Source organism: Oncorhynchus tshawytscha, linkage group LG22, assembly GCF_018296145.1.
Source record: "Oncorhynchus tshawytscha isolate Ot180627B linkage group LG22, Otsh_v2.0, whole genome shotgun sequence".
Classification (NCBI taxonomy): Eukaryota; Metazoa; Chordata; class Actinopteri; order Salmoniformes; family Salmonidae; genus Oncorhynchus; species Oncorhynchus tshawytscha.
This window is the reverse complement of record NC_056450.1, coordinates 6,997,135-7,021,842: the sequence shown is the minus strand read 5'-3', so window position 1 is coordinate 7,021,842 and position 24,708 is coordinate 6,997,135. Positions and strand designations below refer to the sequence as shown.

Below are 24,708 nucleotides of genomic sequence, written 5' to 3'. Positions count from 1 at the left end.
TAAGACTGGACTAATTTTCACTAATGGATTGTAATGGTTATAATAACACTTCCTCTACGGCAGGTATTCCCAAACTGGGGTACGCCCAATGCCGTCAGGGGTACGCCCAATAATAATGTGATTCACATAAAAATAATAATTTTGAATTCAATTTTATTCCCCCCACATTTTCAAACAGTACATTTAGATTTTCCAACAGGGCTATACATTTTTGACTCGCCTGAGTAGCCTCATTTCACTGCCAAAAATAAAATGAAACAATCTAGTGTTCAGAGAAATAACAACAATGTCAAATACAGGTAGCCGAGTCAAATAATTAACATCCGATCACATTAACCGTTACTCTCTCGCGGAAAACCTTCAGTCTTGCGCAGACATTTAGAAACGAAACACGCCAATTTGAAAAATAAGCCACAGGAGTTTTTGGAGCGAGAATTAAGATGACTTTCGAGTAGTAAGACATGTATAAAATTGATATTTTTTTAAGTACTGGACAGCTTTGTGACATCAAATGGACTTTGGTAGTCAAGATGTGTTGGTATCTGTACTGATGGCGCAAAAGCCACGACAGGGAGACATAGTGGAGTGGTAACGCACGTGCAAGCAGTTGCTCCCGACGGCCACGAATACACTGCAGCATCCACCGAAAAGCTCTTGCCGCCAAGGGAATGCCTGACAGCTTGAAAGATGTTTTGGACACTACAGTGAAAATGGTTCACTTTGTTAAAGCAAGGCCCCTGAACTCTCGTGTATTTTCGGCATTATGCAATGATATGGGCAGCGACCATGTAACGTTTTTTACAACATACCAGTGCACTGGTTATCAAGGAGCAAAGTACGGTCACATTTTTTAATAGAGAGACTAGCTTAAAGTTGTCTTTACTGGCCATAATTTTCACTTGTCTGACCGCTTGCATGATGACAAGTTTCTCACACGACTGGCCTATGTGGGTGATGTTTTTTCCTCACCTGAATGATCTGAATCTAGGATTACAGGGACTCTCCGCATCTAGATTCAATGTGCAGGATAAAATTGAGGCTATGATTAAGAAGTTGAAGCTCTTTTCGGTTTGCATTAACAAGGTCAACACACAGGTCTTTCCATCATTGTATGATTTTTTGTGTGCAAATTAACTCAAGCTTGCAGACAATGTGAAATGTATTAGGTGCTTCGCTGTGAGTGAGCTGGGTGTGCCATTACGCAGGTACTTTCCTGAAACGGACGACACAAACAACTGGATTCGTTATCCCTTTCATGTCCTGCCTCCAGTCCACTTACCGATATCTCAACAAGAGAGCCTCAAGGATATTGCAGCAAGCGGTTCTGTGAAATTTGAATTTAATCAGAAGCCACTGACAGATTTCTGGATAGGGCTGCGCTCAGAGTTTCTTGCCTTGCCATATCTCGCTATTAAGGCAATGATGCCCTTTTTAACCATGTACCTATGTGAGAGTGGATTCTCGGCCCTCACTAGCATGAAAACTAAATACAGGCACAGACTGTGTGTGGGAAATGATTTAAGACTGAGACTCTCTCCAATACAACCCAAAATTGCAGAGTTATGTGCATCCTTTCAAGCACACCCTTCTCATTAACCTGTGGTGAGTTATTCACAATTTTCGATGAACAAATAAAGTTTTATATGTACGATGGCTAAATAAAGAGCCAAATTATTTATTATTATATTATTATTTGTGCCCTGGTCCTATAAGAGCTCTGTCACTTCCCACGAGCCGGGTTGTAACAAAAACTCACTCATTCTTATGTTTAATAAATGCATTGTATAGTGTGTGTGTGGCAAGCTTACAATGATGGAAAAAAAAAACATTTGAGAGTGTGCTGACCCTGGTGCTAGAGGGGGTATGCAGCTGGAGGTTGAATGTTTGAAGGGGTCCAGAACCACTGCTCTAAGGTATAGTTCAATGTTATTCAGTTGTTGTTACACCGTTGCTATAGGCTACAGTTGGTATAAGCCTATGAAATGATAGCCTCAAACTAATAAATGTCTACCAGACCTTGATGTAGAGCTTATTACAGCCAACTGAACTTTTCTTTACCTTTTAAACCACACCCATTCAGTGTTTTCATACCCTTTGTTCTGGCTTTCCTCTAGAGAGTTGAATTAAGGGGTCCACACACACACACACACACACACAGCTTTGAGACAAACACAAATTATAAGGATCAGTGGGAGGGTGGGAGGGTTTCCTGAGGACTGTGAATTCTCACAAACAAAGTAACGGAAAATCAGTCCATAGGGATTTAGACAGACAAAACTTTGTTGAAATCAACCACTGGATTCCTGAAAAGTATCCCCAAGGCAGCGACATAGCCTGCACTAGAAAGATATAAACAATTGTTGAAATGACCACCAACAACTAGATTCCTAAAGATTTCCCCCAGTGACATAGGCTACACAAACCAGAGACAGTACTGATACTGTAAAAAACTATGCCCCCCTATCAAAATCAGCCCTAAATCCCATGACATATCCATGAAATTGAATAAACCCAGTAACAGACCATACGTCCACAGGGATTTAGAAAGATATCAAGCACCATGGGATTCCTTTACACATACCACCCACCACACAGTCCAGTACCGTATCAAACTATGTTGCCCACTATCAAAAATCAGCTCTGGCTAAACCCATGAGCTTGTTTTATATTTAGAAAGTGACCAACTGCTTAGAAAATGTTCAGTGCTCTCCACACCCTGTCCAAACAATCCACAGTCTAACGACCACATCCAGAGAGCCTAGCCCACTGTTAAAGAGAGACCGAGAGACGGGGGGACGAGAGGGGGGGGAAAAGATTGAAGAGAGAGGACACTGGGAGAATGAGGACAAGATTAGAATGCTAAAACATTACTGAGAGACTAAATATAGATTTATCCAAAGTCAAACAGCTTGTTTGAAGTTGCTTCTCAGTTCATAATCATACACAGGCAGACCGACAGAATCTGGTATTTTTCATCAAATTGACACCATTAATCAAGTTGTTTATTTTTATCATAACACTCCAACTTGATCTCACGAGCGTAGGTCAAATACCACAGACAATGAGTTGATAAGAGATGAGAGAGAGATAATATCTACCTGTAGCAAAAAGTCAGTCGGTAGGCCTAGTGGTTAGAGCGTTGGACTAGTAACTGAAAGGTTGCATGTTCAAATCCCCGAGCTGACAAGGTACAAATCTGTCGTTCTGCCCCTGAACAGGCAGTTAACCCACTGTTCCTAGGCCGTCATTGAAAATAAGAATTTGTTCTTAACTGACTTGCCTAAAATAAAGGTAAAATAAAAATAAAGGCCAATGTCGGTAGGCCATGTGTGTGTGTAACAGTGACTCGCATATAGCAGCCAAGCCAAGTGGTTAGTTAGACTGACAGTGTGAAACAGTGTCAACAAACCATTCTGCTTTGGCTGTGCAAGCAGGGCACAGGAGAAGAGAAGAGAAAGAGAACGGACAAACACAAATATGCCTGCCTTTATGAGTCCTACATGGAGCCTCTAAGGGGGCCCTACTTCAGCATAGCTTTTGTGAAGTGGTGTCAAAGAGTGGCTTGTTTTCCCCCTGCTCAGCCATGAAAGTGAATTTGTCTCGCCAGGTTTATTTGGTCCTATATTTAGTGAGAACAGCATTCTCCAACATCACCAACAGTCACATGGTTGCCATGGATAACATGGGGCTGGAGGGGAAGATTCCAGACCAAGAACATTATCGGTTAGCACATTCTGACAACAGGATTGTGTTCATTCGGGCACCAATTGGAACAAAACAGACTGGATCAGGGAGGGACTAACTGGAGTTGTCCAATAAGAAGCACTGGTTTTCAGGTCCGTTGCACGTTTCGTTAGTGTGTCATAATGAACACGACCCAGGCAAAGACACCAAGGCTGTAGAGCAGTGTTCCTGTCTCTAGGCCCTTGAGAGTCACAAGGTGTGCAGGCACTCTAGCACTAAAACACCTGATTCAACTGATCATAATCTTGATCAGTTCAATGTAACTTAGTTGTGTAGGCTAAATACTGGGTTGGAATAAAACCCTGCACACCCTGTAGCTCTCAAGGACCAAGCGTGAGGAATACTGCTCTAGTCTATGGAGACATTGTCCCACTGATCCTCCTATCTCAGAGCTCTAAATCAGAGAAAGTGACAGTTGTATTTTAGTACCAACGCCCATCTTCTCTGCTGCATCAGTGTGATGATAGAGTTGTAACTTGTAACGACTGGGTGTGAGTGAGTGACTGGCATGTGGTGGTTATAGTGGTGGTAGGTGTTAGCACATGTCTATGAGAACCTGGTGGGCCTCTGACAAAGGCTGGCTGACTGACTCCCAGGCAGTTTAGTAAAGCAGCTCTGTGCAACAGAGCTGCTTCAGCAGCACAACACCACCACGTATCCTCGATTTCAGGTTTGTCCGGTGACATGAACTACAAGTGCCTTGGCTTGTTGTTGTGACTTGAGAGTAATCTTGGAAACCCAGAACTAAAATCTTTCGGAGTTGCATCAGATGCTCCATTAAGTTCTGTGGGCAGACGTGTTAGAAAAGATACTAGAACGAGGAGCTGAAGCAGGACTGTAGCTCCACCCCACTCTCTCTGATGGGCCAACTGTTGCCTCCCCTTCCGAAAGATGCGATCACCTGCGAAGTCGTGATTTGTCCAAATGACCAGTGCTGAAAAATAAGGGCACCAGAGAAGGAAAAAAAAATGTCCTTGTCAGTCATCACATCCAATGTATGTTACGTGTGTCTGTCCTTGAGAAATTAACTTGAGTGAATCACCCAACTTCTCAAGGCCCCCTATAACCACCCGTCATAGCTCTATGAATCATAGCTTTAATGTGAAAGAGGTGCATCCCACTCACAGTAACACAAACAGCCCTACGGTGACTGGAGCACTGAACAGGTTCTCTCGCTCTGCTATGCTGTGACTGACAGCGTTGCCCTGAAGGGGAGGACGCTGATCTTAATTGCATTGAGTAATGCCCCTAATGCTAACTTCATGCATGGTTTAACAGTGAGAATATATATAGATCATGTCCGGGGCTCTAAATTATAATTTTTCATTGATAGCACTGGTGCTCCTACCTTTAAAAGTTAGGAGCACCACATGAAATTTAGGAGCACCAGAAAATAAGACATTAAATTGATTGAGATACAGCCTATATTGGATCTGAATTAATTCGAGCTACTTTCAAAGTACATGTTGTGCCCCACTTTATTATAAAAGCTCAAATGTTGATACAAAATACCCATCATTGAACTTAGTCATTTTTGGAATATCAGGTTTCGACATTGTGCAAAAGCACTATACTCCTATTGAGATGCAATACAATGCAAATTGTACACAGTCTCTTTAGATTTATGATGATCATTGATCTCCCTTTTACTTTCTTCATGTGCCCCCAAATGTTTGTATATTACTGGTCAAGTTAGTGTAACAGTATAAGCTTCCGTCCCTCTCCTCGCCACTACCTGGGCTTCAACCAGGGACCCTCTGCACACATAGACAACTGACACCCACGAAGCATCGTTACCCATCACGGCCCTTGCAGGGCAAGGGGAACAACTACTTCAAAATCTCAGCGCAAGTGACGTCACCGATTGAACTGCTATTAAGCGCGCACCACCGCTAACTAGCTAGCCATTTCACATCGGTTACATTAGCAGGTTGTTAGCTAGCTAGCCAATGGGGGAACATAATTGGATAATGTAAACAAATGGTTGACGACTTTGAGATGCGAGTAGTTTTAGAACTGCCCACAACATGGTTTATGAATGTAAAATGTGGTCCCGGCCTTCCGCTATGGTGCCGTTCATATGGGTCAGAACTTTTGCCTTGGTTGGGCTAGAAGCAAGCTGTTTTCGCTGTAGTAATGGTGCAACCACTTGTTTCTTTAGGGCACTCGGAAACAACGGTACAGCGCGAAAACTTATGAATACAATTATTATCTGGGAGAATTTTTGTTCATAGTCGCAGTGCTCCCAAAATAAAACTCCTGGTTGCACAGCAAATTATTTAGTTGCATATGCGACCAAATTGGTCACACTTTAGAGCCCTGACCATGTCTGTAAACATGTCAAAAGTCATGCTTTTGTCGGTATGATTGAAGCCAAGAGACAATATCTCCTGTCTGAGTCAGCATCTGGAGCAGGCCTCATATTCTGTATATTTTCACCCTCAACTCAAAAGACAACATGCCAGTGTACAATAGCGAAGGTGCATAAAGATGACGGCCCCCATGCACTCACCACAAATTCCTATGTTCGCCTGTATTGTACATTGCTCTCGTTACTCTTTTTTTGTATGGTCATTAGCAGAGTAAACATGATCCCAATTTTAGCTAGAAGACACCGACAATTACAAAACCAAGTAGATTTTGCTGATTTTGTCACGCCCTGGTCTTAGTATTTTGTGTTTTCTTTCTTTATTTGGTCAGGCCAGGGTGTGACATGGGTTTATTTTGTGGTGTGTTTGTGTATTGGGTTTTTTCGTAGGTTTTGGGATTGTGGCTTAGTGGGGTGTTCTAGCAAAGTCTATGGTTGCCTGAGGCGGTTCTCAATCAGAGGCAGGTGATTCTCGTTGTCTCTGATTGGGAACCATATTTAGGCAGCCATATTCTTTGAGTGTTTCGTGGGTGATTGTTCCTGTCTTTGTGTTAGTTGTCACCAGATAGGCTGTATAGGTTTTCACGTTCCGTTTGTCATTTTTGTATTGTTCGTTTTTTCTTCGTTATTAAACATGTATCTAACTTACCACGCTGCATTTTGGTCCGACTCTCTTTCGACGGAAGAAAACCGTAACAGATTTATCGGAACACTGAACCAAATTGCGCGGCGTCGCTAATTTTTTTTTTTTTTAAACTCACTGGATGGTGCTAAAACAACGACGTCATATTTGAATTTGGCTAATCTTCATGCGCGTTCACCATTAGGTTAAAATGGTGACTTATAATACAAGTTAGTAACGATATTGGGATGCGAGCACTGTTCTACAGGGTCGTAAAAAAACATTTCTTATGGGATTCATTCAGGTAGTACTCAACCCTCTACCCTCGCTCTTCCTACCCTCTCTCCTCCTACCCTCTCTCCTTTCATGCCAACTGAACACGACACAGGTCGTTGCCACATACGCCTCAACTCTTAACTGTGAAGTAGGCTGACAGACACACACACACCTACACACACCTACACACACCTACCTCCTGGGACAGAGGCCGAGTGGTGACAGCCTTGTCTCCTGGTGTTTAATGAGAGCATGTGAATTATTCATTCAACCCTGAAGGAGTGAAGGGAACACAGCCCTTGGTCCATCCTAAAGGAGAACCATGGGATGGGAGACATCATTAACTATTCACAGCCCACAAGCTGTTTGGACTAAATCGTTATATAGCCTAGCCTAACAAATAATGAGTTAAGGAGATGCTGCCCTGCGCTCTATTCTCCATTAGACTTGGCACAAAACAGAAGTCACAGATGCAGCCTGAATACAACAACTGGCTGTCAATTTGATATAGGCTAGCCCATTTCAATATGGTATGAATTGGAAGAGAAAGCTTTACTGCATTGCCTATGTACTCACAACAAGTGCTTGGTCCAAAAAGCTCTACTGTAAAAGTAGACTGACAGCAAGTGCTTGTTCCAAACAAACATCTGGTACAAGAAGGCTCAGTGTATCATGGCCAGTGGATTCTAAAGCCCCTAGAGAGGAGAGGGATGATTGGCTGAGATTCAAGCTAGATGTACTTGCATGGCTCAGCTTTAAAGCCCATGTTCCCGTTCCTGGCCGGACTCAAACTCTCCCTTCTCCACCATACGTGCAACACAACACAATGGCTCATCAGCTGTTCTAAAACAAGCGGAAGGAAGTGTCTGTCAGTCACAAGCTTGTCATCTCTCTCAACTGAATCGCTCTAGGCCCTGGCAGGCATGCACACAGAACAGCATGCTATTTTACTGTAGGCTCAATCCCATCCACGTCATCCACAGTTCAGTTCAGACAACTTAGTATTTCTTAGGAAAACAGCAGCTACTCTTCCTGGGGTCCACATAAAACATTACATTAATAGGCAAGCATAGCACAAGGGCAGAACTACATACATTTAAAATGAGAAATGCACGCTTTCATACATTTATGCATTTGCATTCCATGCATCGTGTACTCATAACAGCAACATTGTAGTCATTAATTTCCCCATATATATTGCTATCCCTTGCTCTTACTGCTACAATTGCTTTGTCTAAGCAGGTCCTGATATCCTAATCTCACAGCACCGGTTGTTCTGTAAACAGCAGAGAGAATCTCAGGAGGGCAGGAACCATCTGTGTCTTTGGTTCAATATCATGTGACTCAGACGCAAGTGCAACACACGAAAAGGCAATAATATTGGGGGGGTGGTGGGTTCACCGAAGTCGTTAACTGCTGCTCAGTTCCCCTGGCATGAACAGAGGCACATCTCATATGGAGTTGCACATCATTTTCACCCCTACCATGTTCTCCTGGTGTGAATGCGGCAACAACGAGAAGGAAGTGGACATTAATAAAGGCCCTATGCAGTCAAATGGGATTTTCCTGTGTTTTATATATATATTTCCACACTATGAGGTTGGAATAATACTGTGAAGTGGTGAAAATGATTTCTGTTCAAACAGATGGAAAAGATGGTGTTAGAAAACACCTACCAGAAAAAGGTCAGAAAAGGGTATTAGAAATACAAGGCCCCTCCCAAATAATAGCAACACATATTTTGTTTGGAAGAATTTTCTTGGCCTTCTGTAAGAAACATTGCCTTGTGCCTAAAAATACCATTTACCCCAAATCCCACATATCTTTAAGATACAGTGCCTTCAGAAAGTATTCACACCCCTTCACCTTTTCCACATTTTGTTGTGTAACAAAGTGTGCTTTGAAATTGATTTAATTGTCTACACAAAATACTCTAATCTCAGAGTGGAAGAAAAATTGTAAAAAATAAAAAAATATATATATCTTGATTAGATCAGTGCTAGAGGGGTCACTACAGACACCCTGGTTCGAATCCAGGCTGTATCACAAGCGGCCGTGATTGGGAGTCCCATAGGGCGGCGCACAATTGGCCCAGCGTTGTCCAGGTGTGGCCGTCATTCTAAATAAGAATTTGTTATTAACTGACTTGACAAATAAAGGTTAAATAAATAAATAATAATATAAGGATTCAACCACCTGTGTCAATACATGTTAGAATCACCTTTGGCAGCGATTACAGCTGTGAGTCTTTCTCGGCAAGACTAAGAGCTTTCCACTTGTGATTGTGCAACATTTGCGCATTATTCTTTTAAAAATTCTTCAAGCCCTGTAAAATTGGTTGTTGATCATTGCTAAACAACCATTTTCAGGGCTTCTCATAGATTTTCAAGCAAATTTAAGTCACAACTAACTCGGCCAATCAGGAACATTCACTGTCGTCTTAGTAAGCAACTCCAGTGTAAATTTGGCCTTGTGTTTTAGGTTATTGTCCTCCTGAAAGTTGAATTTAACTCCCAGTGTCTGGTGGAAAGCAGACAACCAGGTTATCCTCTAGTATTTTGCCTGTGCTTAGCTCCATTCTGTTTCTTTTTTAAATTCAGAAACACTCCCCAGTACTTAATGATTACAAGCATACCCATAACATGAGGCAGCCACCACTATGCTTGACAATATGTAGAGTGATACTCATCAATGTGTTGTATTTGCCTAAAACATAACACTTTGTATTCAGGACAAAAAGGTCATTGCTTTGCCACATTTTTGCAGTATTACTTTAGTACCTTGTTGCAAACAGGATGCATGTTTTTGAATATTTTTTATTCTGTGCAGGCTTCCTTTTCATTCTGTTGTTGATCCATCCTCAGTTTTCTCCTATCACAGCCATTAAACTCTAATTATTTTAATGTCACCATTGGCCTCATGGTGAAATCTCTGAGCTGTTTCCTTCCTCTCCGGCACTGAGTTAGGAAGGACGCCAGTATCTTTGTAGTGAATGGGAGTATTGATACACCATCCAAAGTGTAATGAATAACTTCACCATGCTCAAAGGGATATTCAATGTCTGCTTTTTTATTTTTACACATCTACCAATAGGTGCCCTTCTTTGCGAGGCATTGGAAAACCTCCCTGGTCTTTGTGGTCGAATCTGTGTTTGAAATTCACTGCTCGACTGAAGGACCTTACAGATAACTGTATACGTGAGGGTAGTCATTAAAAAATAATGTTAAACACTCCCGAGTGGGGTTCCCAAGTGGCGCAGCGGTCTAAGGCGGTGTTTTTACTGAAATCAGTTTTATTCATGAGTTATTAAGTGATTAAAACTGGAAATTCCACTATCAAATCAATTGGCTACAATGGGAAATCATAGTAGTCACACACATCAGTTGGGTTGACAAGTTTGGACAGCATAGTAGAGTATAGTAAAGTAAAGTACAGAAAAGTACACAGAGCACACTAAAGTGGAGTACACTATAATATAATGTATTGTACTATACTCTACTCAGCTTTAATGAATTCTACTCTACTGTCCAAACTTGTGAAACATAGACGTCTATGATTGGTTCAGATGTAGTCCGGTCAGGACAAACCTAATTTGGTCATGTTTGGGAGCAGAGGTCATTAAAATAATAGCCAGTGTGAAGCATATCCAAATATGCAAGGTGGATGTTGCATCTTTTGTGTACCTATTTAGGATACATCACCATGAAGACAATGACATTCATTTCCATAATTATGCATTTCTGTGTAGTACAGATCAGGGACCCACAATGTAAATCCACTTCACTTCAATAACCAAAATACATTTTCAAGGTCAAGGTGCCATGTCATAGATGACACCCCATTGTCTCTGCAGACATCTTTGAATAACAATTCAGAGCACAGAGTTATTGGAAAAAGTGGACACAACCACAACCAGCAAATTCCTAAAAGTAGTCCTTCTGCATTGGTTTGTTAAACTTTGAGATCAATGGTTTTTGTTTGGCATACATTTTAAGGGAACATTCTGAGTCTCAGCACAATTCTGTTACTGTGGAATTTCCCTTTTTAGACCAATAAGAATGAGATCCAAACCTCTCTGCTAATAACAGCTAGTTCAGTTTTTCCCTCCCCACTCAGAACACTCCCAGAGAGTCCATCAAAATCCTTGCTTGAAAAATTGCTCTTTGCTAAGAAGCTATTTTTGTTTCTTTTTGACCACTAACTGAAAACAATTGTTACCCAGAAATTATTTGACATGGAGATAAAAATGGCTGCATTGGACCTTGAAGGACCTGCCTTATTCTTGTTCTCCATCATCTCCTATCTACAGTGCTGTCACTAATGGGTGCAGTTGGTGGATGATAGCATCAGATATCACTGGGGTTCAAATAGGATTCAAATTCTTTCAAATACTTTAAGTTTTGGGCAAGGTTTGCTTTGCACTTTTGGGACTATTCTGTTGGTTACCTTGCGCCAGGGCGAGCTCAAATCGAACACAGCTCAAAGCTTTTGAAAGAATAGGCCTACTTACTTGAACCTATAGGTCTGCTGGGCTGCCACTAACGGCTAGAGAATAGCGTAGCACGGCATTGTGCTGCTGCGGATGCCCTTATTTCTCAGACTGGGCCTTTTTAGATGCTGTTCCTCTGCTGTGCTGCCTGACCCACTGGATAAATGACTCAGATAGGGCACAAATGGCTGGCTGGCCTAGATAGGAGGCAACTGGCAATAATCTGGACTCCCAATCACACACTGGCCACAGCAGCAGGCAAAGTCAGTAAGTACGTAGGGCAGGACCTCATCATACTGTATTGTATACACGCCGATGCACACACCCATGCCACATTATGTTACAGAAAACACTCAAGAGGATTTTTTTTTTTTTTACGGTTTCCTATTGAACAATATGAAAGCAGCAACCGACAAAAAAACAAATTCAAATATCAAAAACACCCCGAATAATCTATCATTCACAAGTAAACTCAGTGAACCCTTGCTGACGAAAGCAAGTACCTCTGAAAGCAGAAAATAGCCAAATGCTTCTGTAAACTAAGGACGGAAGGACATTTCTCAGCTCTCAATGAGGAGAAACTGCCGTTAGTTACCTAGGAAAGGTGAGTCACGTCTAGTCACTCCTGGCTGAACGCTAACACAACAACACGGGGGGCTTTGAACATACACAGTACACTACAGTACATCATCCTCCGAACTATGTCCAACCCCTCCCCTCCCTTTTGTATAAGAGCAGCTCATTTCTACTGCAGCACGCAAAATATGCATCCCAAATGGCACCCTATTCCCTATACAGTGCACTACCCAGGTCAAAAGTAGTGCACTATAAAGGGAATAGGGTGTCAATTGGGACACAGATAAAGAGTTTAGTTGAATGGCCTACTAAATGCCACCATGGCCGTGACCAGCTGAATGAGGCGCATTGTGTCCTCACTGGTCACTGGGGGCTTTGCTCACACACACACACACACACACACACACACACAGAACTGGATTGTTATTTAAGAGGCCACTTGGCTTGCCTCTGTTCTCATCTAAGCAACCCAACAACAGGCATTTCCGCTCCGACTCGGTTCTGTGGTGGTGTTTGTTATGAGCTGGGCAGGCAAGGGACAAAATATGGTTGTGTATGTCACTCTTTTTTAGATGCTTGTCCCTTGAAGCACACTCCAGCATAGATTAGCTACTGTCACAGGGGTGGTGTGTGTCACACAGGCTAGCCTACTGAATCTGGGCTAGGGTGGTCATTCAAGGGGCTGCATCTAAAAAGAGTCTGGATGGAATGAGTCATGTGAAACATGTTAATGACATCTAGTCTCTACTTTCCACTTTGTGACCATGTTATCACTCCTTTATTACACGATCTGAAGGGCTATCTTTCTAATGATCAATCACAATCCATAAATCAGTTGGTTAGGTGATGGAGCGAGCAAGCTTCTCCAGCTGAATGCATTCAGCCCAGGGATGTATTCAGTGAAGTGTAACGGTCAGATTGAACGTTGCAGATAGGCTAGAGCTGACACGCTTCAAACCCTCTGCCTGGCCGACATTCATATCTGTTGTACTACTCAATGGCTTATATTTTATATGTAAACATTCTGAAACGTTGCACCCTCCTGAACAGACCCCAGGGGCACGTTGAGCAGGGCACAACATTGTGTAACGTGCAGATAGAATGTTACGTAGAACAAACTTGTTTCTCTGACATGTAGAATAAGGAATCATGTCAACTATATTCATGACATTTCTATTGGTAACGTTCCACAACATCTGACTTCTGAACGTTGCCCTGGTGTCAGGGAGGAGGAGACCCGGGCTGCGTTCAGTTCAGTTCAACGTTTCCTATGTCGCGTGGCAGTTTGTACTGAATGACTCATTACTCTAAAACGGTGCGAGCCATTCTTCCTCCCGTTTGGTGCGTGCAATGTGGCCTCATCAATATGGGTGTGACCATTAGAAGTTGCAGCACACCACCATAATCAGGCCCTTCTTCAATCAACTGGTCGTTTAGTACAGTACCGATTCCGTTGAATTAAATGTTTAACACCATTCTGTCATACCCTGTGTTGCAGCTGTTTGAGATGGGAGGGAAGGGGGTGGGCATGTGCCACATGTGCACACACACACACACACACACACACACACACACACACACACACACACACATCCCCACCCCAACAAACACACAGCTCAAGTTAATATTGAGTGTGCCTCAGCAAACAATGGAGCCTAAATGTCATTGGTGTCCAAAGGTTACCCTATCTGGTCAAGCCATGCAAAGGACCATATGATGTCACATCCTGTCATGTGCTATGAGGTTGTCATACCAACATAATATAGCCTAGACTGGCTACAGGTGCATTTATGATATGTGATGACTATCAGTACTCATGTTTCATTTCAATGATGTTGTCGTTAGTCATCTCCAATTCTTCCAATCACAAACCCACACCCACACATTGAGTCGCAGGTTGTGCAATGCAGAATTAACCAACTGAAAACCCAACATTACACTACGAAATCCACTGACTTACTGGTTATTGACGCCAACCCTGAACTGATGGTCAAGAAGACCCATGATTGCTAAAGACAAAGGCTTTGGCTAAAACCAAGCTGTCATAGCCAGATGACTCTGACAAGTTTGGCTTTGACATTAAATCACAACCGAAATAGTATTAGTATTTATCTGCATAGTTATTTACAGATGAATCAATGGCTTTACATATAAAATAGCTATGAAACGATTGAACCTAGATTGAACGTAGACAAGTGCGAGACGGTCACAGACTAGAGAGCCCATGGCCACAGGGGTTGAGCCATTCTCTTTCTGCTGTCTGTCAATGCAATGCTAGCAGAAAAGGGTTGCTAGCTGGCCAGACATTGGCAGAACACGATTGTGTATGGCTATAATACACTCAAATGTTGCAATTTGCCTTGTATACTCAAAGAGATACATAAGACATAGCGCTAATTTGATAGCCGCAACTGGTGTCTATCTATCTAGCGTAACTACATGAGGTGAATTTGAATTCACTACTCTAGCTTGCTGGCCTCATCCCCTCGTCGCCCTCCTTACCTTCCGATAGCTCCAATTCCAACTCTGCCAAATGGTCTCGAAGCTCTTTCGGTATACCAGAGAAATCCACGCCACGGTCTGCCATGACTTAAAACGAAGTGTGGTTGAAGTAAAACGAAGTGTGCTCTAAGTAAAAACGAAATCTATTCTGGGTTAAAATACCAGCATCAAGACACAAAACGTGAATTTGAAAAGAAGAGACAATCCATTCTCCGCCATAATGGGGAGAGCTCACCAATGGCAATGAGCCGTCACGTGATCTCTCACATACAAGCGGCCAGGCTGCACCCAAAACAGGGTGTATGGATCGAGTCATACAGCTTGTGCTCCCTCTTGTGGTGCTCTAGAGATAGTACAACTGTGCACAATGGATTACAAAATAATCATTTGATAGGGAGTCCTAAATTAGCATTAAGGTAGAATTGTAAATGTACAGTTTAACTTGACTTCATTTGTATGACACCAGATGACCTGACATGTGGCCTACCATCTCAAATAATTATCTGTGTGAATCATAGACTGTATAAGATTTGCAAATCAACTCAAACTTTATTTGTCACATGCGCCAAATACAACAAGTGTAAACATTACTGTGAAATGCTTACTTACAAGCCCTTAACCAACAGTGCAGTTCAAGAAGAGTTAAGAAAATATTTACCAAATAAACTAAAAGTAAAAAATCATAAAAACACAATAACATAACAATAATGGGGCTATATACAGGGGGTACCGCTACTGAGTCAGTGTGCGAGGGTACAGGTTAGTTGAGGTCATTTGTACATATAGAAAGGTGAAGTGACTATGCATAGATAAACAGCGAGTACGGGGGGGGTTCAATGTAAATAGTCCGGTGGCCATTAGATTAGTTGTTCAGCAGTCTTATGGCTTGGTTGGTAGAAGCCTTTTGGTCCTAGACATGGCGCTCTGGTAACGCTTGCAATACGGTAGCAAAGAAAACAGTTTATGACTTGGGTGACTGGAGTCTCTGACAATTTTATGGACTTTCCTCTGACACCACCTATTATATTCACTACTGTTCAAAAGTTTGGGGTCACTTAGAAATGTTCTTGTTTTTGAAAGAAAAGCACATTGTTTTGTCCATTAAAATAACATCAAATTGATCAGAAATACAGTCTAGACATTGTTAATGTTGTAAATGACTATTGGAGCTGGAAACGGCAGATTTTTTATGAAATATGCAATTCAAGGGGCTTTATTGGCATGGGAAAGCATTGCCAAAGCAAGTGAAGCAAGTGAGGCTCATCTTAAATGAGGCTCACCTCCAGGTTACACTAGTGACCATATCCCTGTGCATCCCACAAAGGCAGAGGTGTTGCTAATATTTATGACAGCAAATTTGAATTTACCCCCCCCAGCCTACTGTAATGGCATTCCTCCTCTTCCTCTGAAGAGGAGAAGCGAGAAGGATCGGAGGACCAATGCGTGTCCATAATGTTTTATTTTAAGATATAAACTGAACACTATGAAAATACAGAACAATAAACGTGAACATGAACGAAACTGAAACAGTACCGTGTGGCAACAAACACACACACGGAAAACAAACACCCACATCTCAAAAGTGAAACCCAGGCTACCTAAGTATGATTCTCAATCAGAGACAACTATCGACACCTGCCTCTGATTGAGAACCAAGGCCGAAACAGAAACCCCAACTCACGCCCTGACCATACTAAATAAAGACAAAACAAAGGGAATAAAGGTCAGAACGTGACAGTACCCCCCCAAAGGTGCGGACTCCGGCCGCAAAACCTGAACCTGAACCTGAGCGCCGGACAGGCGGGAGACTCCGGCAATGCCAGACAGGCGGGAGACTCCGGCAGCTCCGGAGTGAAGGGCGATTCTGACATCGCCTGGCTGACTGACGGCTCTGGCAGCTCCTGGCTGACTGAAGGCTCTGGCAGCTCCTGGCTGACTGACGGCTCTGGCAGCTCCTGGCTGACTGGCAGCTCCTGGCTGGCTGACGGCTCTGGCAGCTCCTGGCTGACTGACGGCTCTGGCAGCTCCTGGCTGGCTGACGGCTCTGGCAGCTCCTGGCTGGCTGACGGCTCTGGCAGCTCCTGGCTGGCTGACGGCTCTGGATGCTCCTGGCTGGCTGACGGCTCTGGAGGCTCCTGGCTGGCTGGCGGCTCTGGCGGCTCCTGACTGACTGGCGGCTCTGGCAACTCCTGGATGGCTGACGGCTCTGGCAGCTCCTGGCTGACTGAAGGCTCTGGCAGCTCCTGGCTGACTGACGGCTCTGGCAGCTCCTGGCTGACTGGCGGCTCTGGCTGCTCCTGGCTGGCTGACGGCTCTGGCAGCTCTTGGCTGACTGACGGCTCTGGCAGCTCCTGGCTGGCTGACGGCTCTGGAAGCTCCTGGCTGGCTGACGGCTCTGGAGGCTCCTGGCTGGCTGGCGGCTCTGGAGGCTCCTGGCTGACTGGCGGCTCCTGACAGACTGGCGGCTCAGGACAGACTGGCGGCTCAGGACAGACTGGCGGCTCTGGTGGCTCAGGACAGACTGGCGGCTTTGGTGGCTCAGGACAGACTGGCGGCTCTGGCGGCTCAGGACAGACTGGCGGCTCTGGCGGCTCAGGACAGACTGGCGGCTCTGGCGGCTCAGGACAGACTGGCGGCTCTGGCGGCTCAGGACAGACTGGCGGCTCTGGCGGCTCAGGACAGACGGGAGACTCTGGCGGCTCAGGACAGATGGGAGACTCTGGCATCGGCGGACAGGAGGAAAGCTCTCGCAGTGCTGGACAGGCGGGAACACCAGTAGGCAGAAGACGGAGAGACAGCCTGGTGCGGGGGGCTGCCACCGGAGGGCTGACGCGTGGAGGTGGCACCAGATAGACCGGACCGTGCAGGCCCACTGGAGCTCTTGAGCACCGAGCCTGCCCAACCTTACCTGGTTGAATGCTCCCCGTAGCCAGGCCAGTGCAGCGAGGTGGAATAGCCCACACTGGGCTTTGCTGGTGAACTGGGGACACCATGCGTAAAGCTGGTGCCATGTACGCCGGCCCGAGGAGATGCACTGGAGACCAGATGCGTAGAGCCGGCTTCATGGCACCTGGCATTCTAGCCCGGGCCGATACGAGGAGCTGGAATGTACCACACCGGGCTATGCACACGCACAGGAGACACCGTGCGCTCCACCGCATAACACGGTGCCTGCCTGGTCCCTCTCGCTCTCCGGTAAGCACGGGAAGTTGGCGCAGGTCTCCTACCTGGCTTCGCCACACTCCCCGTGTGCCACCCCCCACAACCAAGACATTTTTGGGGCTGCCTCTTGGGCTTCCAGCTGCTGTGCTAGCTCCTCATAATGCCGCCTCTTTGCTTTCGCTGCCTCCAGCTCTGCTTGGGGCGGCGATATTCCCCTGGCTGTTCCCAGGGTCCTTTACCATCCAGAATCTCCTCCCAAGTCCAGTTCTCCAGGTATCACTGCCTCTCCTGCTGCTGCTGCTGCTGCCTGTTACCACGCTGCTTGGTCCTCTGGTGGTGAGTGTTTCTGTAACGGCATTCCTCCTCCTCTGAGAAGCGAGAAGGATCGGAGGACCAATGCGCAGCGTAGTAAGTTTTATTTTAAGATATAAACCGAACACTATGAAAATACAAAACAATAAACGTGAACATGAACGAAACCGAAACAGTACCGTGTGGCAACAAACACACACACGGAAAACAAACACCCACAACTCAAAAGTGAAACCCAGGCTACCTAAGTATGATTCTCAATCAGAGACAACTAACGACACCTGCCCAACTCACGCCCTGACCATACTAAATAAAGACAAAACAAAGGAAATAAAGGTCAGAACGTGACACCTACTCAATCAGCAGCCTACTGGGCCATATACAGCGTTCCTCACTGAGTTCCCTGAATTCCTATCGGACCTTGTAGTCATGGCAGATAATATTACATTTTTTGGTGACTTAAATATTCACATGGAAAAGTCCACAGACCCACTCCAAAAGGCTTTAGGAGCCATCATCGACTCAGTGGGTTTTGTCCAACATGTCTCTGGACCTACTCACTGCCACAGTCATACTCTGGACCTAGTTTTGTCCCGTGGAATAAATGTTGTGGATCTTAATGTTTTTTTTCCCCTCGTAATCCTAGACTAACAGACCACCATTTTATTACGTTTGCAATCGCAACAAATAATTTGCTCAGACCCCAACCAAGGGTCAACAAAAGTTATGTAATAAATTCTTGGACAAACCCAAAGATTCCTAGAGGCCCTTCCAGACTCCCTCCGCCTACCCAAGGATGTCAGAGTACAAAAAAATCAGTTAACCACCTAACTGAGGTATTCAATTTAACCTTGCGCAATACCCTAGCTGCAGTCACACCCCTAAAAACAAAAAACATTTGTCATAAGAAACTAGCTCCCTGGTATACAGAAAATACCCGAGCTCTGAAGCAAGCTTCCAGAAAATTGGAACGGAAATGGTGCCACACCAAACTTGAGGTCTTCCGACTAGCTTGGAAAGACAGTACCGTGCAGTATCAAAGAGCCCTCACTGCTGCTCGATCATCCTATTTTTCCAACTTAATTGAGGAAAATAAGAACAATCCAAAATGTATTTTTGATAAAGTCGCAAAGCTAATTTAAAAGCAGAATTCCCCAAGAGATGATGGCTTTCACTTCAGCAGTGATAAATTCAGAACTTCTGTCACGAGTCCTACCGAAGGTGGCTCCTCTTCCTGTTCAGGTGGCGCTCGGGGGTCGTCGTCACCGGCCGACTAGCTGCCACCGATCCCTTTTCCCTTTTCTGTTGGTTTTGTCTGATTTGTTTCACCTGTTTCTTGTTAATTTAATTTACGGCCAGTTTCGTGGAGAGTACTACTTTTTCCCTGTGCGTAATAAAGCGCAATTCTGAACTTTCTGCCTCCTGCACCTGACTCTGCACCCACTACGCCTAGTGTGTTACAACTTCTTTGAGGGAAAGATTATGATCATTAGAAAGGAAATTACGGACTTCTCTTTAAATGTGCGTATTCCTCCAAAGCTCAGTTGACCTGAGTCTGCACAACTCTGCCAGGAACTAGGATCAAGGGAGACACTCAAGTGTTTTAGTACTATATCTCTTGACACAATGATGAAAATAATCATGGCCTCTAAACCTTCAAGCTGCATACTGGACCCTATTCCAACTAAACTACTGAAAGAGCTGCTTCCTGTTCTTGGCCCTCCTATGTTGAACGTAATAAACAGCTCTCTATCCACCGGATGTGTACCAAACTCACTAATAGTGGCAGTAATAAAGCCTCTCTTGAAAAAGCCAAACCTTGACCCAGAAAATATTTTAAAAAATATCGGCCTATATCGAATCTCTCATTTCTTTCAAATTTCAGAGAAAGCTGTTGGCGCAGCAACTCACTGCCTTCCTGAAAATAAACTATGTATACGAAATGCTTCCGTCTGGTTTTAGACCCCATCATAGCACTGAGACTGCACTTGTGAAGGTGGTAAAATGACCTTTTAATGGTGTCAGACCGAGGCTCTGCGTCTGTTCTCGTGCTCCTAGACCTTAGTGCTGCTTTTGATACTATCGATCACCACATTCTTTTGGAGGGATTGGAAACCCAAATTCTACACGGACAAGTTCTGGCCTGGTTTAGATCTTATCGGTCGGAAAGATCTACGTTTTTTAAATTTTTTTAGCATTATTTTTTTTATCCCTTTTTTCTCCCCAATTTCATGGTATCCAATTGGTAGTAGTTACAGTCTTGTCTCATCGCTGCAACTCCCGTACGGACTCGGGAGAGGCGAAGGTCGAGAGCCATGCGTCCTCCAAAACACAACCCAACCAAGCCGCATTGCTTCTTGACACAATGCCCATCCAACCCAGAAGCCAGCCGCACTAATGTGTCGGAGAAAACACTGTACACCTGAGCGCTGGACCAATTGTGCGCCGCCCCATGGGCCTCCCGGCTGCGACCGGGAAGCACAGCTAGCATTGCAATGCAGTGCCTTAGACCACTGCGCCACCTGGCAGGCCCTGGAAAGATATCAGTTTGTCTCTGTGGATGGTTTGTCCTCTGACAAATCAACTGTACATTTTGGTGTTCCTCAAGGTTCCGTTTTAGGACCACTATTGTTTTCACTATATATTTTACCTCTTGGTGATGTCATTCAGAAAAATAATAATTTTCACTGCTATGCGGATGACACACAGCTGTACATTTCGATGAAACTTGGTGAAGCCCCAAAATTGCCCTCGCTGGAAGCCTGTGTTTCAGACGTAAGGAAGTGGGTGGCTGCAAAAGTTCTACTTTTAAACTCGGACAAAACAGAGATGCTTGTTCTAGGTCCCAAGACCTGATCTCTCTTCTGAGGAACATATCAAGACTCTTTCAAGGACAGCTTTTTTCCATCTACGTAACATTTCAAAAATCAGAAACTTTCTGTTAAAAATTGATGCAGAAAAATGTATCCATGCTTTTGTCACTTCTAGGTTAGAATATTTCTAGGTTAGACTATTAACTTCAGTTAGTGCTCAACATGGCTGCTAGAATTTTGACTAGAACCTAAAAAATGTATCATATTACTCCAGTGCTAGCTTTTTATGGCTGCAGGGGCAGTATTGAGTAGCTTGGATGAAAAGGTGCCCATTGTAAACGGCCAGCTCCTCAGTCTCAGTTACTAATATATGCATATCATTATTAGCATTGGATAGAAAACACTCTGAAGTTTCAAAACTGTTTGAATTATGTCTGTGAGTATAACAGAACTCATATTGCAGGCAAAAACCTGAGAAATTCCACTTTCTATTTGTCTTTTTTCTGGGGGTGGCAGATTTTCAACCAAGCTCTCATTGAAATTACAGCGAGATATGGATGCGTTTTCACTTCCTACGCCTTCCACTAGATGTCAACAGTCAATAGAACTTTGTCTGATGACTCTAATGTGAAGGGGAGTCAAATGAGACAGGAAATAGTCACCAGTGCCACGAGTTGACCATTCTTTCACCATGCGCGTTCACAGGGGAAGGACCTCCGTTCCACCGGTCATCTGAAGTCATTCTAATCCTCCGGTTCAAACATTATTCAAGAAAAATGTAAACAACATTCTAAAGATTGATTCAGTACATCGTTTGACATGTTTCAACTGACTGTTACGGAACTTTTGGACATTTCGTCACATTATAGTGGACTCGCTTTGTGACTTTGGAATTGTTTACCAAACGCGCTAACCAAAGTAGCTAATTGGACATAAATAAAGGACATTTTCGAACAAATCAAGCATTTATTGTGGACCTGGGATTCCTAGGACTGCATTCTGATGAAGTTCATCAAAGGTAAGGAAACATTTATCATGTATTTTCTGGTTTCTGTTGACTCCAACATGGTGGCTAATTTGGCTACTGTTCTGAGCTCCGTCTAAAATTATTGCATGGGTAGCTTTTTCCATAAACTTTTTTTGAAATCTGACACAGCGGTTGCATTAAGGAGAGGTATATCTATAATTCCATGTGTAAAACTTGTATTATCATCTACATTTATGATGAGTATTTCTGTTGAAACGATGTGGCTATGCAAAATCACTTGATGTTTTTGGAACTAGTGAATCTAATACGCCAATGTAAACTCAGATTTTTTGCTATAAATATGAACTTTATCAAACAAAACATGCATGTATTGTGGAACATGAAGTCCTATGAGTGTCATCTGATGAAGATAATTCAAGGTTAGTGATTCATTTTATCTCTATTTCTGCTTTTTGTGAATGCTATATTTTGCTGGAAAATGGCTGTGCTTATTGTGGTTTGGTGGAGACCTAACATAATCGTTTGTAGTGCTTTCGCTGAAAAGCCTTTTTGAAATCAGACACTTTGGTGGGATTAACAACAAGATTAACTTTAAAATGATATAAGACACATGTATGTTTTAGGAATTGTAACTATGAGATTTCTGTGGTTTGAATTTGGCGCCCTCTATTTTCACTACTAGTTGTCATATCGATCCCATTACCGGGATTGCAGCCATAACAAGCTAGCCTCTACACTGGCTTCCTGTTAAGGCAAGGGCTGATTTCAAGGTTTTACCTCTAACCTACAAAGAATTACATGGGCTTGCTACTACCTATCTTTCAGATTTGGTCGTGCAGTGCATACCTACACATACGCTACGGTCACAGGAAGCAGGCCTAACTGTCCCTAGAATTTCTAAGCAAACAGCTGGAGGCAGGACTTTCTCCTATAGAGCTCAATTTTTATGGAATGGTCTGCCTACCTACAGTATGTGAGAGACGCAGACTCGGTCTCAACCTTTAAGTCTTCATTGAAGACTCATCTCCTATGATTGAGTGTAGTCTGGCCCAGGAGTGTGAAGGTGAACGGAAAGGCACTGGAGCAACGAACCACCCTTGCTGTCTCTGCCTGGCCGGTTCCCCTCTCTCCACTGGGATTCTCTGCCTCTAACCCAATTACAGGGGCTGAGACACTGGCTTACTGGTGCTCTTCCATGCCGTCCATAGGAGGGGTGCGTCACTTGAGTGGGTTGAGTCACTGACATGATCTTCCTGTCTGGGTTGGCACCCCCCCTTGGGTTGTGCCGTGGCGGAGATCTTTGTGGGCTATACTCGGCCTTGTCTCAGGATGGTAAGTTGGTGGTTGAAGATATCCCTCTTGTGGTGTAGGGGCTGTGCTTGGGCAAAGTCGGTGGGGTTATATCCTGCCTGTTTGGCCCTGTCCGGGGGTATCGTCGGATGGGGCCACAGTGTCTCCCGACCCCTCCTGTCTCAGCCTCCAGTATTTATGCTGCAGTAGTTTGTGTCGGGGGGCTAGGGTCAGTCTGTTATATCTGGAGTATTTCTCCTGTCTTATCCGGTGTCCTGTGTGAATTTAAGTATGCTCTCTTTCTTTCTTTCTCTCTCTCGGAGGACCATGCCTCAGGACTACCTGGCCTGATGACCCCTTGCTGTCCCCAGTCCACCTGGCCGTGCTGCTGCTCCAGTTTCAACTGTTCTGCCTGCGGCTATGGAACCCTGACCTGTTCACCGGACGTGCTACCAGTCCCAGACCTGTTTTCAACTCTCTAGAGAGAGCAGGAGCGGTAGAGATACTCTGAATGATCAGCTATGAAAAGCCAACTGACATTTACTCCTGAGGTGCTGACCTGTTGCACCCTCGACATCCACTGTGATTATTATTATTTGACCCTGCTGGTCATCTATGAACATTTGAACATCTTGGCCATGTTCTGTTATAATCTCTGCTTATAATCTCTGCATTTGTGGTTCCCACACTGAAGCATGGAGGTGTGATAGTGCTTTGCTGGTGATACTGTCTGATTTATTTAGAATTCATGGCACACTTAACTAGCATGGCTACCACACCATTTTGCAGCGATATGGCATCCCATCTGGTTTTTGCTTAGTGGGACAATCATTTGTTTTTCCAACAGGACAATGACCCAAAACACACCTCCAGGCTGTGTAAAAGGCCTATTTGACCAATAAAGAGAGTGATGGAGTGCTGCATCAGATGACCTGGCCTCCACAATCACCTGACCCCAACCCAAATTAGATGGTTTGGGATGAGTTGGACCGCAGAGTGAAGGAAAAGCAGCTAACAAGTGCTCAGCATAAGTGACAACTATTTCAAGACTGTCGGAAAAGCATTCCTCATGAAGCTAATTGAGAGAATGCGTGGGGTGGCTACTTTGAAGAATATAAAATATATTTTGATTTGTTTAACACTTTTTTGGTTACTACATGATTCCATGTGTTAATTCACAGTTGTCTTCACTATTATTCTACAATGTAGAAAATAGTCAAAATAAAAACTCTTGAATGAGTAAGTGTGTCCAAACGTTCAACTGGTACCGTGTCCCCCCATTTTTCACTTATCCCTGATGTTGACTATTGGCTCTATCATTATTTTCCTCCGTAAATATCTGATGCTGTTACAGGTGGCAACACTGGCATGCATGTATGCATCTAGGGTAATCACAAGATAAGATACAGCACAGATTGCACATTATTAGTTGGACAAAAATCTTTAGTACAGAGATTGATTGCTGAATTCGGCATTGACCTATGAAGTGACCATGTAAAACAAACAGACAGAATGAGATCTATTGTGTGAAATTGTCTGAATCAAATGATTCAGAAACGGTTGATA

At 44.0% G+C, this 24,708-nt stretch overlaps 1 protein-coding gene across 1 annotated transcript in view; it reads right to left on the bottom strand.

The window, feature by feature from the left end:
- The window catches only part of dip2ba (disco-interacting protein 2 homolog Ba), a 74,550-nt gene extending 59,716 nt beyond the window's left edge, over positions 1-14,834 (bottom strand). Inside the window, exon 1 of the mRNA XM_024383865.2 lies at positions 14,578-14,834. Within this exon, the coding sequence (XP_024239633.1) occupies positions 14,578-14,662 (85 nt within the window). The 5' untranslated portion in view covers positions 14,663-14,834. The remainder of the gene's footprint in view (positions 1-14,577) is intronic.
- Positions 14,835-24,708: the final 9,874 nt, after the last annotated feature.